This window comes from Ictalurus furcatus, chromosome 1, assembly GCF_023375685.1.
Source record: "Ictalurus furcatus strain D&B chromosome 1, Billie_1.0, whole genome shotgun sequence".
NCBI lineage: Eukaryota > Metazoa > Chordata > Actinopteri > Siluriformes > Ictaluridae > Ictalurus > Ictalurus furcatus.
In genome coordinates this window covers 21,226,996-21,244,269 of record NC_071255.1, presented here as the reverse complement: position 1 = coordinate 21,244,269, position 17,274 = coordinate 21,226,996, and the positions used below count along the sequence as shown (strand labels likewise).

The 17,274-nt window shown below is 36.1% G+C and overlaps 1 protein-coding gene across 1 annotated transcript in view; it reads right to left on the bottom strand.

Moving 5' to 3' along the window:
- grik3 (glutamate ionotropic receptor kainate type subunit 3) overlaps positions 1–17,274 on the bottom strand; it is a 132,634-nt gene that overhangs the window by 73,573 nt on the left and 41,787 nt on the right. Inside the window, exons 2-6 of the mRNA XM_053632065.1 lie at positions 8,233–8,406; positions 7,633–7,890; positions 7,169–7,350; positions 5,735–5,788; positions 606–776 (exon numbers count right to left, since the gene is read on the bottom strand). Coding sequence (XP_053488040.1) covers positions 606–776; positions 5,735–5,788; positions 7,169–7,350; positions 7,633–7,890; positions 8,233–8,406 — 839 coding nt within the window. The remainder of the gene's footprint in view (positions 1–605; positions 777–5,734; positions 5,789–7,168; positions 7,351–7,632; positions 7,891–8,232; positions 8,407–17,274) is intronic.

Below are 17,274 nucleotides of genomic sequence, written 5' to 3'. Positions count from 1 at the left end.
CGTCACAGACCTATGGGAAAAGAGTGTGTGAAATATGGTAATAGATAAATACAACAAGGAGGCATAATAAATATTCATACTGAAAGTAGCTTGCACTTTTATCCTTTTAGTTGTGTTTTTAAGTGTAACTGTAAAGATATTCTATGTGTATTTAACATGATGTAACTGTTCTCTTTTGACTGATGAGCTGAGTGGTTTCAATACCAATTAATAAGCTTTCCCTAATAAATGTAGACAATGAGATCAGAAATCTCCAGATTATGTGACTTTGCAGCCTTAAAGTACTGTTTTATCTTACATTTGCCTGATTATCATTATTATTATTTGAGAAAATAACCTGTCTCGAACAGCCCACATTTACTATTAAAACTAATATAATAACAGGATCATAAATCTAAAGATCAGAATTATTTAAAAAAGTAGCGAAATCTGTTTTTAGTCTTCCAAGACCCTATGCACAACTCTGCAAAATTACACATTTTATATTTCTTTCATTCCTATTTCATATAGTTTTTCCTGTGTATTCATTCAGCATGTTTTTTTTTCCAGTAGAAACAGAAAAGGTATGGAATGTAGCAAAAAAGAAGAGACAAAATGAAGCATACCGTCATAATTCCTTCCAGCAGGCCAGAGTCAGGTTTTGGAGGGATCTGCTTCTCTGTGGACCATTTCTCCACAATGGAAGCCACTTGAGGATTATCCACATTCAGGATGCGGAAACCGGTCATATTGACACCACAGAAACGGTAAGGCTCTAGATTGATGGCCATAAGATCCTGAAAAGGGGGGAGAAAAATAAAGAAAGGAAAAGGGAGAGAAGAGAAAAGAGAGCCTTTATCCAGGGTTCAATTGAACCTTGTTGTTGGTGTGGAAAAGCCTGCTTGACTCTTTGTCTCATAATAAAAGAAAGAGATATAGGAAGGGTGAAAAGATAGGCAGAGGGAAAATGAAGGACAGTGGGGATAATGCTGTATTTCTGGGCTGCTAGGATATAGAGGATGAGGGAGTGTAGGTTGCACACACCTCAGTGTATGATATCAGAGACAACAGTCAGCCTCTCAATAGCTGATTGAAACAGTTATTTCTTCAATAATCCTGTGTTCATTGTTCTGGTTCTGTGCACCCAACCATAAGTATGCCACCTGATACTGAATATGGCCCTGGCACTGAAATGGATCACAGTGTCTTTGGATTCAAAGCCTTTTTCACAGCATGAATAAAGGATTGGAATTTCACATCTCAAAGCAATGATGTGCAACTAAACCTTTAAAAATGAAACCACTGGTGTGAAAAAAAGGGGAAAATCCAGTTTATTTATTTTATAACTTTGATAATGATAAATTTTCTATACAGCTGTCTGTAAACAACTGAATTTAAAACTAGCTGGTCAGCATACCAAAATAATTATAGGGCAAAGACAGTTGTACATTTGGAGGCTTAAATTGGCAGCATGGTGGTGCAGTGGGTAGTGCTGCTGCCTCATGGCTCCAGGGTCCCCATCATGACCCTAACCAGGATAAAGTGGTTACTAAAGATAAAGGAATGAATGACTCTTAAATGACTGTGCTATTCTATCATATATATGTTGTACACCTTAATTTAATTCTGTAGTTATAGTTCCTGTCAGTACCAACATCCTCACAAGATTTCATAATGTAATTGATTTATTTTAATACTATGTGAATTGATTATGCTCCCTGTACATAATTCAATCTAGTAATTGGAAACCTGATTAAATTAATTTTAGTATAAACAATGAAATCATGTTTTGATGACGAACATTTTTATATAACATTATTATATTATATATGTAACATTTTTATATAAAATATATAAATATGTTCTCTTAAGTCTAACTGAACCCTTTTTTCAGAGCTGGATGAAGCCTCTTACTACTAGTTGAAAATATATCTTAGGGCAAGGGTAAAAAAAAGTTAAATCATTTCAAAAAAGGAAGAGAAGCTATTAGTCCTGAATGCAGCTCTGTTGACTTTTCACGGTCTGATATGTCAGAAGCTTCCTCCTCTCAGATGATAAAATAGAAACATTAAAACCAAATTCCAGTGGAGTGTAGCTGTGTTACCATAGAAGTGATATGTTCTTTTATCACCTCAAACAATATTTATTTAGGAAATAAATTTTAGGCTGTGACTGAAATCATAAGTGGATGTCGAGTTAGTTTATTATACTTCGTATTGGAATATTCTATTCTTACACTATACTCATTTTTCATGGTGTCTGTCCTTAAAATTCAGTCTTTAATATATCAGAGTTGTAAGCCCTTACATGGATATGCATTAAAAGAGATAGCATGTTGGATGAAGGGAAGAGTAGATGGATGTATAGATGGAAGTATGATAGATAGATAGATAGATAGATAGACAGACACAGACAGATTGAAGAATAGATGTATAGATAGATGGATATACAGATAGATAGAAAAAAAGAATCAACTCAAGCTCTAACAAAAGGTACTTGACAAAGTATTACAGCAGTAGTCCTCTGCTGTGGCATATGAATGATTTACTGCAGTAAACGCACTATTATACACAGCAGAACAATACTATTTTCATGCTACTCAAATTGAGGAATGAAGTTGGTGTCTAAATAAGCAAACACAGTGAAGAGAGTGTTAGATTATTCTTCTTCATGTCAGTGAATCTCCTGTGCTGGAGCTTTAACAGACTTTAATTCTATGCTAATATATGCATATACTGAACATGGAGAAAGAATGCTTTAATTTTATGGGTTTTTGTAGTGCAAGTTTTACACTGTCTTTTAAGTGCTGCACTTCTTTCTAAAGCTTTTTAAGACTTTACAGTTTTCTAAATTATATGCTGTGAAATAATAAGTGGAAAATTATACTAACAGAGTAACCTGAAATCTGCTATAACTACACAGTGCACACTGTAGAGCATTTTAACATTATTAGACTTAATAATGGTATTTCTTGTATAGCTCATCCATCATATTCTTCCAGTTCTATAGTTCATCTGTCACATTTAGAGAACACTGTCCATCTGTGCTCAGTTTCACAGAATGAAGACTATTTTGAAAATGATACAGTGGTCAAGTTGACACATGCTATATTCTAACATGCCATTTTACCATGATCACTTCACTATGTTATACTGCTACACTTAGCAGGTGCAAAGCACAGAGTGATATTTGGGTATAGTTCAGGCCCTCGACAATACTGCTGGAGGTTCATGCCCAAAAATTCATATTGTCTCTGACTGAGCTCACCTTAATGACTGATGGTATTGCTAATGACTATGGGACCCAAAGTGATGGGATTGCTAAAAAAAAACAACCCTCCAAATTTTCTGTGATTGATTTTCCTTTCCTCTTTTTGATGGAGACCTATTATTTTTCTTTGACATTGTCTTTCACATCAATCTCTGTCCATGTAACACATATCACTTTGAATTTTATATTTTTATTTTTTTAATTTTAAAGTTAAAAAATTGCAATATTGTTGTATTCCAGTCTTTTTTTTTCCCCAGATGAGAAAATGCATGTTTTATAGGCCTATTCATGTACAGCGTTTTAATTTGAACCTGCATTTTAACATGGTGGACTCTACCACTAGAGCAGGGAGAGTACCCAGGAACTTCCCCAACCATTAATTCAGGTGTTCGCAACACCTACCGCCATCTAATGGCAAGGTGGTGGAATAATGGTATGACTGTAAAAGTTCTCTGACAATGATTGTGCGCAATGTCTTTGCCTTATTATAAAGGTGTGATTTGTGAGTTTGTAGCGAAATCTAGTTATTCTTGCAGCAAAGTAAAAGGTCAGGAATCGTACCGACTAGAGCAAGTCAAGCAGGCTAGCTAGCGAGTCAAGTAAAGACCCTAAAGTTGACATTACTGACTTTGAAAATGGTCAGTGTAAGATGTTTATTTTCACTGAGCACATGAAATGTGTAGTCAATTGAACTTTAGAAAATCAATCGAGTTAATTTGGATGTGTTCATTCAAATTAACTCAAGTATATAGTTGCGTTTACAATTGAGTTGAAAGAGTTACATTTTTGGCAAAGAACTGACATCCTTTTTTAGTAGCAACTATTACATTGCTCTGTACACTGTTATTTGAGGGTGGAAGCATGCTTGCACTGACCAGATATTCTGCAAGTGTGATGGCCCTTGAAATAGTACATTAGACCAGTGAGACAGTAGTAATAGATCAAAACATGTCTTTAGATGTGCTGCATATGCTTGTATTGTTATTGTAAAGTCTATTTATTTGATTCACTTAAACATTTCTTTATTTTCAATTGATCTCAGTGTTTCTAGTTTCTGCCTCAATCTGAACTTGATATATCATATGCCATTAACAATAAACCCACACAATGCTAAGCACAGACTAGTGGTCATATTTGATGCTTGTTTTGTTTTGGTAATATAACAGTTGTTTACCATATCCAGCAAATGGAACAACACTGAACAATCCATAAGTACAGCAATAATGTAGCATTCTGCTAATGAATGAGCTGTTTGTATTTTTGTTCTACATGTTGAAATTTTCTTATAAAAAGATTTACATGCCTGATGATATTTTTCACAAGAAAAATGTTTTTCAATTGATTGGAGCTTCTGTTTCAATCATTTTAAATGTCACATCCCAGCTAGTAGTTAATATACTGTTTACAAAACATGTTGGTCATTGAGGATTAAAGATTTACTCAATACACTCATCCAAGAAATATCAACAAGGAATATCTAGAGACTGATAAGCTATGAGCATTTACTGTTACCCAGTTTTCATAATCAAAGTCCATGTATGAGGTCCCAGAAATAAATGGGAAAGTAGTTATTTAAAAAAAAAAATACTAACTATATTACAAATTAAGAACAATTTGTAAGTCAAAGAACAAGTAAGTCAATTATACTTATGACTTACTTGTTTAATGCTTAAAATCATCCTTTTAAGAGGTGGGCAAAGCATTATTATCATGCCACCATGAACCCCCCTCACCCCCATGTAATTTTTAGCTCAATATGTGTTTGATATCACCTAATGCATGTGCATTCTTCCTGTAGAATATGAAAAAAAAGTAATTGTATGATTTACACAATTGTGGCAGGTTAAAATCAGTTAGTGAAACCCCATTCCTTTAAGCATAAAACAAACTCCAAGAATCAAGATACAGACTACTGAAATTATCCTTGCCTTAAAATTTTACCTGATTATTTTTCTGGAAACAATACAGTAGCTTAAATATCAGTGTACAAATGCTGAGATGATTTGTATTCAGACTGTGTTGCACAATAATCCTTAAACAGGGTACAATAAGCTTTTGGTCCCAGTGTCCCTGCTTTGCAGTTTGATACATCAGAAGCATTAAAAGGGCACTCAGAATTGCACAGAAGAGGCAGAGCTGACATTTATAGACTTGAGTCAGAGTATCACTGTAAACATTTGGGATGGTTTTAATTCAAAGGTCACTCCAATGCTAGGTTAATAACTTAAGTATTTCTACCGCCATTAAACTCTCAGCTTAGACAATCAATTGACTATCTGTTGCCTTCATAGAAGCTTTTCAAAGAGTTGTGTTGACTTAAACTGGATGATTATTTACACAGGGATACTGAAGATACAATTACACTAAAGATTTGTCAAGCAAATTTGATATTATGGAGCGGCTCCAGCGCCTACTGGCAATTAAAAGCTATTCATCAAAAAAAAAAAAAAAGATTCAAACAGCTTGAACAAGTGTGGAACATTACCAGAGTAGTGAAGATGTAGTGGTAGTACTCTGTCATCATTCCCATCATCTGGGCCTGGAGTAGTGCATGGGGGAAAAAGGTACATGGGGAGGTGGAAATGAGGGAGAGAGAGAGAGAGATGCAAGACAACGAAAAAGGTCAACACCTAAATTTACAATCAATATAAATGACCAACTCAAAAAAGCTTTTCTGAAAAAAGTTGTGTATTTATATCTGCAGAGCAGATGAAAATCATTGGACTCTATGCCCATACTGACTCACGTCTGATACCACACTCACTCCAAAGGTCAGAGGTACAGACAGATGACAAATTCAACTTGACTAAAGTCTTGTCTCTATTAGTCTGTTCAATGGATCAGGAGAGCAAATGTCATACAAGCACTCTTCCACCCACAATTTTGGCCATTACTCAACAAGAGTGATCACTTTATTCATCTTCCACATGCAGTCCCTGCTCATTCAATCTCCATTGAAAGTCCTATATTTCCCAGGGTGGCAATATTTACTCTTTAATTAAACCATTAAACCATCTGTTGTAAAGCAAACCCAAGGTTTAGCCAACCACTAAAAATACATTTTTCAGGTATGTCTTGTTCTCCTCTTCAAGACAAAATAGAGGCTTAACAGAGTGAACACAGCCCATTTTACCTACCACACCACCATGAAATAATGGCATTGAGAGACTGTATGGAAGTCATGAGCCATCTGGTCCAACTGATTTTACCCGTTCCTGTAATATTTACACGTATGTGTCCATTCTAATTCCTTCAGCCACCATGTCTCCCCTCCCTCCACATACACATATCGCTCTGCTTTTTAAAGCCATATGGGATTTGGCCTGCAGACAGCTTCGACACACTTCCTGCCTTGTTACATTTCCCATTTCCTTATGGCCTGAAGGGAAATGCATGTAGCGACAGAAGTTCAGGTGAAGCTTACACAGAAAGGCAGGCTGCAGACAGGTGACCAGAAGAATCAGGGGTATAGAAACCACTTGCTCATGAGTTCAAGTATGAAATAATGAGGCCTTTGTTTTGCCCTAGAAAACAACTGTAGGTGGTTTAAACTCACCAAAGTAAGGGAAGACTGATCTGAGAAAACCAGTCTAAAACTTTGGGGAAATAAGAAGCTTATAAAACGGTTGCACTATTAAGCTTCTTACCTATATTATATAACTTTCATATGAAATATGATTTATCCAATATCCTCTTTGGCTCCAGGAAACCATAGGTCAACATCCAAGATGGTATTTACTCAATAAGTGTCAGCTCAAAAAAAACTTCACATACAAACACCAGCTAAATATGTATTATATCTCCTTTGCAGACATCCTAAATAAATTCTCTGTTTAAATATCAACATATAGTTTGTATAGATTGCTATAAATATTGGTTTAGGACATTTTGCATACTCAAAAACAGCATGCACACTGACTTGTTTAAGAATCTGTGCAGCCATGATATGGCTACAGTCGAAGATGATGCGGAACTCCCGGCTCCTCTTCATCTCCTTCAGCAGGGGGCGGGTGTCAGTAGTGTCCAGAGGGAGTTGTCGGATCTTCAGCCTTATATTGTACCTGGAAGGGGCCATGATCAACTCCTGGAGTCGAATCAAACCTGTACACAGTATGCAAAACCAAGCTTCTTTATAATTTAACAAAAAGCTGATCGCAGATTTCTAACAGAAACGGAACAGAAACATTTTACACAATAAGCCTCAAATGTAGAGTGCCATTAGATGTTTAGCACATTGTGCACACACAAATATATACATATTTATTTATATATATATATATATATATATATATATATATATATATATATATATATATATATATATATATATATATATAATATCAAATTGTGTGTGTGTGTAACCAAGGAGGTATTGTATCTCACCGGTGCTGTCATCATACACCACAGTGGCTGTTTTCCACTTGAGGAATTGTACCAGATCCAGGATGGCGTAGCTTAGGGAGGAGTAGTCCGGGTACAAGTTGGCGTAAAATGTGTCTCTGTTGTCCATAGGATGATGTTTCCACCTCACTTGGATGTGTGGAACCTCCAGTGCATTGCAGATGGACTGTACTGCATTTGACGATGAGCTATGAGATGGCCCAAATATGGCCACAACACCTAAAGACAGCTGGTCACAAGCTGGCAAGAGTAGAGCTCAGGTTAACACTTTCAGAAAGATTAAATGCTTTGTGTGTAAATATAATTTATAATGTAATGTTTTTTAAAGCATTCAAAGCATTTTATGACAACTCAAAAGGTCAGATTTTTCAGCTCTTGAAAAGACATGGTGTGACTACACAATAATAGACATTGTTTAATCATTGAAGACCAATTTGGAAGAAAACAGAATCACTGAAATGGAATTAGCTCATGGCCATCTACACACAAAATACTAATCACTTATTGCAATTATCATTATCTAGTTATGCAATAATTTCAGTGGTATGGTGTTATTACTTTCATCTGAATAAGCTGACTCACCTTTCCTTGAGGCCTCAAAGCTATCATAGATATTAATCCGCTGGATGTCATATGTTAATGTTGTGTTTGGCAATAATGTCCTGTTTCTGTTGATGTTATTGACAGCAAATTTAAAGGCCAGTTCCTCTGCACTGACAAGTGAGACTGGACCATCTGTTTGTTCAAAAATCCCTCCTGTAAACCAAAAGACAAGGCTATGTTAACACAGAGCAAACCAGTCAAAATTGTGTTTCAGCCCTACATACAAACCTCTGGATCCAAACCTCTGGCTGTAGTGTAGCGAGTAAACTGTTTTGTGTGCCATAAGGCACCACATTAGATTTACTCAGCAAATAGACAGAGTCTGTCTGCATTCAGAGTACTGGTTGTGAGTTTTAGCTCAGGCTTTTAAAGTTCAGGGCCATAATGGAGATGAGGGCAGACAAGACAGGGGGGAAAAAAGCAAATAGGCCCATCAAAGGTTCCAAGCCATTTTCAGGCCAGTAGGTCTGTAGTAAAATGGATTATTATGTGGAATGTTAGATCTTTAGGGACCTATGCAAACATTTTTTCAGCCACTTTACTTCACAATCTACTGGGATTCTAGAAAGTAATTGTAAAAGTAATTATACCACAACATGGTTGAATTCTCAAATCAGAAGGTCTGCATTCATTTTCTATACCAGCATAAGCCATGTTTAAATTTACATTTATATTTACGTTTATGCCATTTGGCAGAAGCCCTTATCCAGAGCGACTTACATTTATTTCATTTTATACAACTGAGCAGTTGCGGGTTAAGGGCCTTGCTTAAGGGCCCAGCAGTGGCAGGTTGGTAGTGTTGGGATTTGAACTCACAACCTTGCAATCAGGAGTTCACTGTAAATAAGTTCACTAGTTCTAATATATAACTTATGCAAATTTATTCTATATTAACTATAGTAACAGCTAATTCACAGGGACTTGTATATTGGACACCACACAGAATCTAACCCTAATAATAAAATTATTAAATTAAGTGTTGTTTAACAAAGAAAACTGTAAAATCATTGATCTGGAGAGGCTTTCTGTTAGATATTTATGTAACATTTTTGGAAGGAGGTTCAGCTGTCAGCGCTTTGTAATGGTCTGTAAGTTTCCCTATACAAGAGAGTCTTCAGAAGAGAGGATCAGCTGCATTTTTTTGTCGTATTAACTTTTAGAGAATGAAAGGATGGGGGGTGAGCAAATGACTGTTATAACATAAGTGATAACAGGAACTAATCTCTATGACATTCCACAAATAAACGTAACTATAAAATGTTAAAAAAGTGCAAGTATTGTTCAATAATATATTTAAAAAGTATAATTGTTGGCAAATTAGTGCAGTATAAGTGGAATAACACCCTTTGGACCATGCTGTTGAACAAAAATAATGTACATGTAATAATACCTTTGCTTTGCATTGGGCTATATCACACCATCCCAGCGTGTATTATTTTCATGTAAGTGTCAGTTGTGTGGTATTTCTCACCTAAATAGCATTGTTGGAAGTGAAAACAATGTTGATTGACTGGAACCACTCTATGGAATGAACTCCATAAGATGATAACATCTAAAGTGTGAAAAATGATCCACAGTCCTTGAGTTTTAATACTGTTAGATACACTTCAGCGTCTCCAAGTAAATTAGTTATAACCATCAATTCTTAAATCCAAGGGCCTCTCTGATAGCTAATATTATAAAGGAACACTCTCCTCTGTTTGGGATTTGATAACTGGATATATTTTTTTTGTAGTAAGAACATTTTTGTTTCATTCTTACTAAATATTTTAAATCCATAGCCTTTAGAAAGCACACAGATCAGCAATGACATAAACCACTTTAAACCACACACAAAGGCATATCCATCACCTCAAAAGCATTTAATTTGAGTTTCATCTTCTTGTACCACAGCAGGGGTCATCAGCTCCCTGAAGTGCTGTGATCTTCCCTGAGCATCAGTTGCTACAGGATCCCAGTCCTCCACTTCAGAGCTCAGAGCAGCAGCTACAGAGCAATACACACTCCACTATTTATGACTCTAGCCGCACTTGCACTCCGGAGGGAGGCGATGCATAAACTCCATGGAAGGAGCTTGGCGCATTTAAATAAATGAATCCTGCCGTTTTGCAGGGAAATCTCATTAGAGTACATTAAGTAATTGCTGGAGTATATACTAATTTGACTCTTAAGAGGATAAAATGTGCATTGCTCGGAAGCACTTTAACAAATTTAATAAACATGTGGGGTACCAGCTCCTTGGGAGGAGAAAGAAATCATGGAATAATTTGCATTGCCATTTTCAGAACACCCTGTCATAAGCATAATTCAAAGACTTAATGTACAAGGATTTTGTGGTAAAAAAAAGAAAAAAAAAAAAATGGAGTAGGTACACTGGCATGAAACACAGTAAGAACTATTTTTGCCAAGGATGAATTTGTCAAGGCACAGAAATGTTAGTGTTACTGCTTCAGTTACTTAATGGTAACTCTAAAAGGCCAAAAGTAAATTGAGCTGTAAATGTTTGATGTGAGATTTCTCTCATCCTTAGCATTAGTCAATTTTGTTTTGTGATTAACTTGTTTCCTATTCCTAGGCAGAACTACAAAAGGGCTTAATTAATCTCTTGGGCCATAGCCTGAGCAGAAAACATGTGCTCGTTACAGCTGCTGCTTTTCATAATATGGCCCTTACTGAGCTTATTTAAAATCTGAATGAACAAGTTACAGATATTCCACTGAAATTAAACATACCCAAAATGGTACAGTCACAAGGTGCCAGTCTACAAGGTTGAGCTAAATAATACCTCACAAGGTTGTGCTAAATAATACTCTCCAGATTATTAACGTAAGCAATGGTTTCATTAGTGGACCAAGAATATTACATTTTGAGGAGATGCAGCCAATGGTAAAGGTAAAGGATTATTTTAGTGTCAACAGGTTATTTGTTTCTATGTAAAATATATTTTGAGTATGCAGTTGTAATAACATAAATAGGATTTATGGAAGGACAATCTGTTTGTTATGGATTGAAACAGGGGCAATGGACATATGTGCATATGGACATATGTGCAAAAAGCAAGCTTTACTATATTATGTTAAGAGGTAAAAGGCCTGAGAGACTAGATTTATGTTTACAACATTTACCATATGGTGTTAACTAGTTGTAATATGCATGCCCTGAATTAGTTGTGTGACCAGTATATGTTTCATTAAAGGAGAAATCAATTTCATGTTCTACTGTTGATTAAAGCAAACATAATAAAGAATGTTTTGATATTGTGTACATCAACTGCGTAACTGAAAATATCACTATCCTCAACCTTAATAGGTAAACATGTGTGTTGCACAGATCTAGAGATATGTAACACAACCTGACTTCAACTTCCATGAAATATTAATAATAGAATATTGTCAGACTTCAGAACCAACATCAACATGGTTTCTGTGTTACTTTTAACTTCTCATAAAGATCATTCCATTGAAACACACAAACTACATTTAGACTACAGTACATTCTGACCTACTCAAATGGACATACATACAGTATTTCTGATCATTTGTTTTCTTTAGCTCACTCTATCTTGTATCCATATGTTCCTTGTTCAAGCTTGTTCATTCCCCAAATCCAGGCAGTTATGAGCTGTTCCTGGGTCTGCACAACAAGACAATATCATTATGTTTCTGGATGAATGTATGCTAGCAAACTGTGCAATTTGAGCGATTTCTTTTGTATCCATGTGCTTCGCTGGTAGGGTTTCCAGGCTGCCTGTGAATAGCGCCACTGCTCCTCAGAAGCACAAAGGAACTTTGCTGCACAATGGCTGCAGAGAATTGAGCCAACAATAGCTAGTACTAAACAATTACAGCAAACTACCAGCATAGTGCACAACACTGACCAATTGCACTGAACACAGAGTTTATTCCATTTCCATACCCTCAAAGGAAAACTGAAGATGCAGTGTGGTATTCCTCTGTGCTTAACTGCCAAGGAATGCAATTCAATCACTGTTGCTTTTCCTTTTATGCGACAAATTTATTTTTTAAAACTGTCACCATGTACTGCTGTTATTTACATTTTGCATGTACATCAATTCACTGAAAAAGATTTGTCAAGATTGATGTGCAGATAGTAATAAGTGAGTACAACTGAGGCACGGGTGATGTGACACTCAAAAGGTATGATTTAATGAATGTCAGAAACATAGACATGGGGATTTGTTTGTCTTTTTTAGACAAACAGACTGACATCCCCAATTTAAGATTTGAGCAAAATAAATTAATCATCACATTATAGTAAATTTTGCTGATTATAGTAAACAGAGCTTTCTTAAGTACTCCATCTTTTCTCTTATGAATTATTTACAAAAGTTTAATTACATTTTAGTTTTAATTCCTTGCTTAGTCAGGTTTGATAATCAGAGCCCCTTTTGCTATCAGCACTATTTTTAAAGTCATTCCTGAAGTAGAGTTTTTTTTTTTTTAATAGCTTTAGTGTTACACAGCATTACATATTACCATATACAGTATATGACATCAGTCAATAATTCTACTGTTGGCAATGTGTGATGAAAAAACACACTATAATTAAATTATGCCCCATTTCCCATATCAGATATATATCTGACAATATCAAACCTGCAATATGCTCACATCCCTTTTAATCTGATATGATTAGTAATACTCATAGAAGCCAGAATGCACTAATATCCCCACTGTCAAATAACTGCCAGGTAACAACATATTTGTAAAATCTAATTTTATGCTCAAATGGCTCTACTCACACAATTTATTGCAGCTTTCACTCTCCCATCCTCGTTCACTCACTCGCTTTCCCTCTCTCCAGCTCAGCAAGGTTTATGATCACATTATTATTCGGAAACATTCACAGTGGATAATGTGACAGAGCAGGGCTGCCATTTGAGCCCTGCATCACACTGAGTCCTTTTGTTGTTCTAGCCCAGTCCTAATTCTCTCTCCCACACCAGGCATGTACACGTGTAGCTCATTTACATGTTTTTGTTAACACAAGCACAGAAACACAAATCGTTAAAAGATTCTTACTGGAGAACAAAATACAAAGTCATCAATTGTGAGTGACATTGAGAACAACATCCACACAAGAGCTGAGTAAAACATTGGCAAAAAAGGAGCCGGCGGGGTGGATTCAAAACATGCCTATCACACACTAAAATATGTGAGGTTTATGTCTATCAGAGAACGCACTGCACAATCTATTCAACATTGGCTAGTGTATCATTAACTGTTATCAGGAAGGTTTAGTGCCAGAATGTCCTAAACGGTGTGTATCAGGCACATTTTTGCCAAGGATGCACACACATGTACACAGATACACACATATACACACACTGCACACAGGAACAGAATCGAATGGTTGGCATCATCATACATGGCAAGACAAAGAAGTGAGAGCTCAACAGTGGAGGAGCCAGGCTTTTTCATTATCAACAGCTGTGAATGCTGTTGCTGGTGGCCATGCAGCTAATGTCACCCATTTGCATGGCATTTCATGGACATGATTCTGTTATCTACTGAACCACTAACAGAAAACGTCAGGTGATATGTCTGCAAAGTTTTTCAAAATTAACATAAAAAGCTGGATTTAGTTATATACAATGATGTATAGATAATATAATGATGTTAGATAATACAATGATGTGTCATGTGTTATGATAACATCAGCAGTAATTTAGAAAAAATATATACTACCTTGTATCCATAATCATATATCCATGTTGGTTTTATTTTGTGGCTGCATTTCATTAAACTAGATTTACTACAAAAACCCAGCATGGTGTCTATGGCTATAATGAAAATGCTAAACTCTAAACTGCACCCCAGCAGCTCCTGAAATAACTGACAAACAATAAACAGTAGCTTAAAATTAGGTTCATTCAAACAAAGCTTCACTGATGATGTAAAGGTTATTTTCCATGTTATGCTCAGTGAAAGCTGCATTCCCTCAGGCACCATGTTTTGCCCCACACACACTGAGTTTCTAGACTCACCAGTTTGCTCTACTATGAAGACTGAACTCCATTAACAGCCCAGCTGGCACACTTTACCCCATTATTCTTTCTCTCCACACACACACATACACACACACACACACACACACACACACACACACCACACAACAGACCATTTTCCTCTAAAAATCAAAGAGACACAAACTATTCACAAAATTAGGGCTATGAATGAACAAGGAATAAAGTGGCTAAATGTGACAGGGAAAATGCACTCAGTGTGTACTGTTAACTTTAGGAATTTGTTGCCTCAGCCTTTTCTTCTTCCCCTATTCAAACAATTCATCATCCGATCCATCTGGGTATCGACAAAAGCATCTGAGACACACAAAATTATTTTAGTCTGCAAGAGAGAAATAGGGAGTTCTAACAACAGACTTTTGTGTTTGTGTGTGTGTGTGTGTGTGTGTGTGTGTGTGTGTGTGTGTGTGTGTACGCGCCTCTCTCTGCGGCTTGGGGGCATAATTTTCATTAAGGCGAAACTAAGAGACCTTTTAATTCTTGAGCCAAAAACAGCAGGCCGGATATATCCTGAGGGTCAAATGAAGAAAATGGATCTCCAAAGCCCAGATCACAGGGTAAGATAACCACTACACACTGGCAGTACTAAGGGTGGTGTAAGTGACATTGATTTTACACTTTAGGAAGCAATTAATATCTAAACTGAGTTTAGCAAGTGAATGGTATTTCCAATTTTGTTAGAGAAAGTGTTGACATTGTTTATGGACTGCACTTGATTAGATGGCTGTTTTGACCATCATCATGGCAGCACCTCTAAAGATGTCTTCATTCTGCTATAAAAGAGAACACTTTACACAGTTTTTAGACATGTTTCAGACATGTTTCTACAGAGCAAAAGTTTGGAGAGTTTTGTTTTTGCTGTCATTTGTTGGAAAATATAAGTTTTATAAACAAACTCAACTTTCCTTTTTTCAAAATATATTAGAAAATATATTCTAGAATAGTCATAGGGAGGCACTGGCCTGTACAGGCTCAAGGTTTCCCAAATCCAAACACACCTTATTAAGCCTATCATCTAGTGGTCAAACACTACCATGAGTTGATCAGTGAGCACTGAGTTCTGGCTTCCGACTGGAGTTCAGAAGCCATATTGAAGTGCTGAACTTCTGTCCACCCGGCTGGATATTAGATTACCCCATTTTCAAGGTACAAGAGGACAAGACTAAATATAAAACTGCCCCACTTCTGACTAAAGAGGCTGTTCCCATGCAAGCCTAATGCAGGGGGAGGGTCAGGGCATGTCTTTTGGGACACCCCTGGCTAATTTCTAGGACAGGAGCTACTAAAATGGAAATTGAGTGGACTTTTCTCCAGTCGTTTCAACATCCCCTGGAACAAACCCATTAATGAGTGTGTGACATTGGGTCCACCTCTGAATAACTTCAATTTTAATGGTCATATAACATTCAGGACTCAACTTTAAATGAACTGATACCTTCTCTGGTTCACTGTGCCCTTGAAGAATATATGGATTTTAACGGTACTAATATAGACAATATAATCAGCATAAGCCATTTAAAGTGACTGTAAAGAATATGACATTTTGTCATTTATTCTAATCTGAAGAGAAATCAATGTGAATTGCATATATATATATATATATATATAGAGAGAGAGAGAGAGAGAGAGAGAGAGAGAGAGAGAGAGAGAATACAGATTTAGAATAAATTTGTATCTCCTTCTCTCTACTCTGCCTTATTCCTCACTATTTCCACCTTATATCAAAGCATTGTTGAATTATAAGGCGATAAATATAATCTGATACATGTTGTAGTCTTCAATCAAGCAATGCATTGGACATAATTTCTTACGTATATCATGTAAATGCAATTCACAGCACTACAGCAAAATAACTACATGGAAGACAGATATAAAACATGTGTTTACAGAAAAGCTATACTTAAACCTTGGTGTCAGAGATCTGTATCTCACACAGCCGGCTAGTCATCTCTTGAGTGTCATGAAAGTTTCTGTAACATTGTAGTCCCATTTTAAACACAACCTTTACAGGTGTGGGTTTATAATAAAATGTCTTTGTTTTATCAAGACTCATCCATTGTTCCTGAAAACGTTACCTGCATCTTTTCATAGCCAATTAGAGCCTGTTGAAGTGGCTGCAACATATTGATTGCACTGACACAAGTTTAAATGAACACAAGAGGAATTCTGTCACCGACTTGATGTGAGTTAATATACCTTAAGTGTCTACACAGGAATTCAGGCAGGAAGAACTGACAATTGTTCAAGGACACATTTTATTACTTTCTCAGTTTAAGTTAAACAAGTGCACCATATACCACATTCTGCATTATGACTTCAGGAGGAATATTTTCTCACATAATAAAAACAATGCAGAAGAGATCAGAAATAAATCTACAATATAAGAAAGACCAACTCAGTATTTTATGATGCTAGTATGATATTGCTAATGGCATCATTATCCAGGGTCAAAAAGCATCCCACATTAGCATGTTTAATTCATGGACTTACTGTCCTGAATAAATTATTCACTGTTTTCATTGACTTATTCACTGTTTTGAGTGAAAGCTTAGAACAGAGTTAATCCAGTTTAGTGAGTTTTTAAGGAGTTTTTTTTTCCATCTTTTTTTTCAAGCTTTTATTGTTTTAACTTACAAATGATATACAAGCACATCTATTTTTAAAGAACATGTACTAATTGATTGAATTACATTTAAAAAAAGACTCAGTCAGTAAATCCCCCACAAAAAATTATAAACAGCGAAAATAATTTAGGGCTGGTACCCTAAACTTAGATGACTAGGATGACTAAAATTAACAGTACATTTTTTGTCGCTAGCCAAGGGGAGGCACAGCTAAGCTATCATTGTATGGGTTGCAAACTACATTATCTTTCCATATGCTCTGCTCATATCAAGTAAACTGGAAGTCATATAGACATTTACACACCTTGTTTTCCTGCTCAGCATCAGAGGATGTTAGTGTTTCAGTTTCCC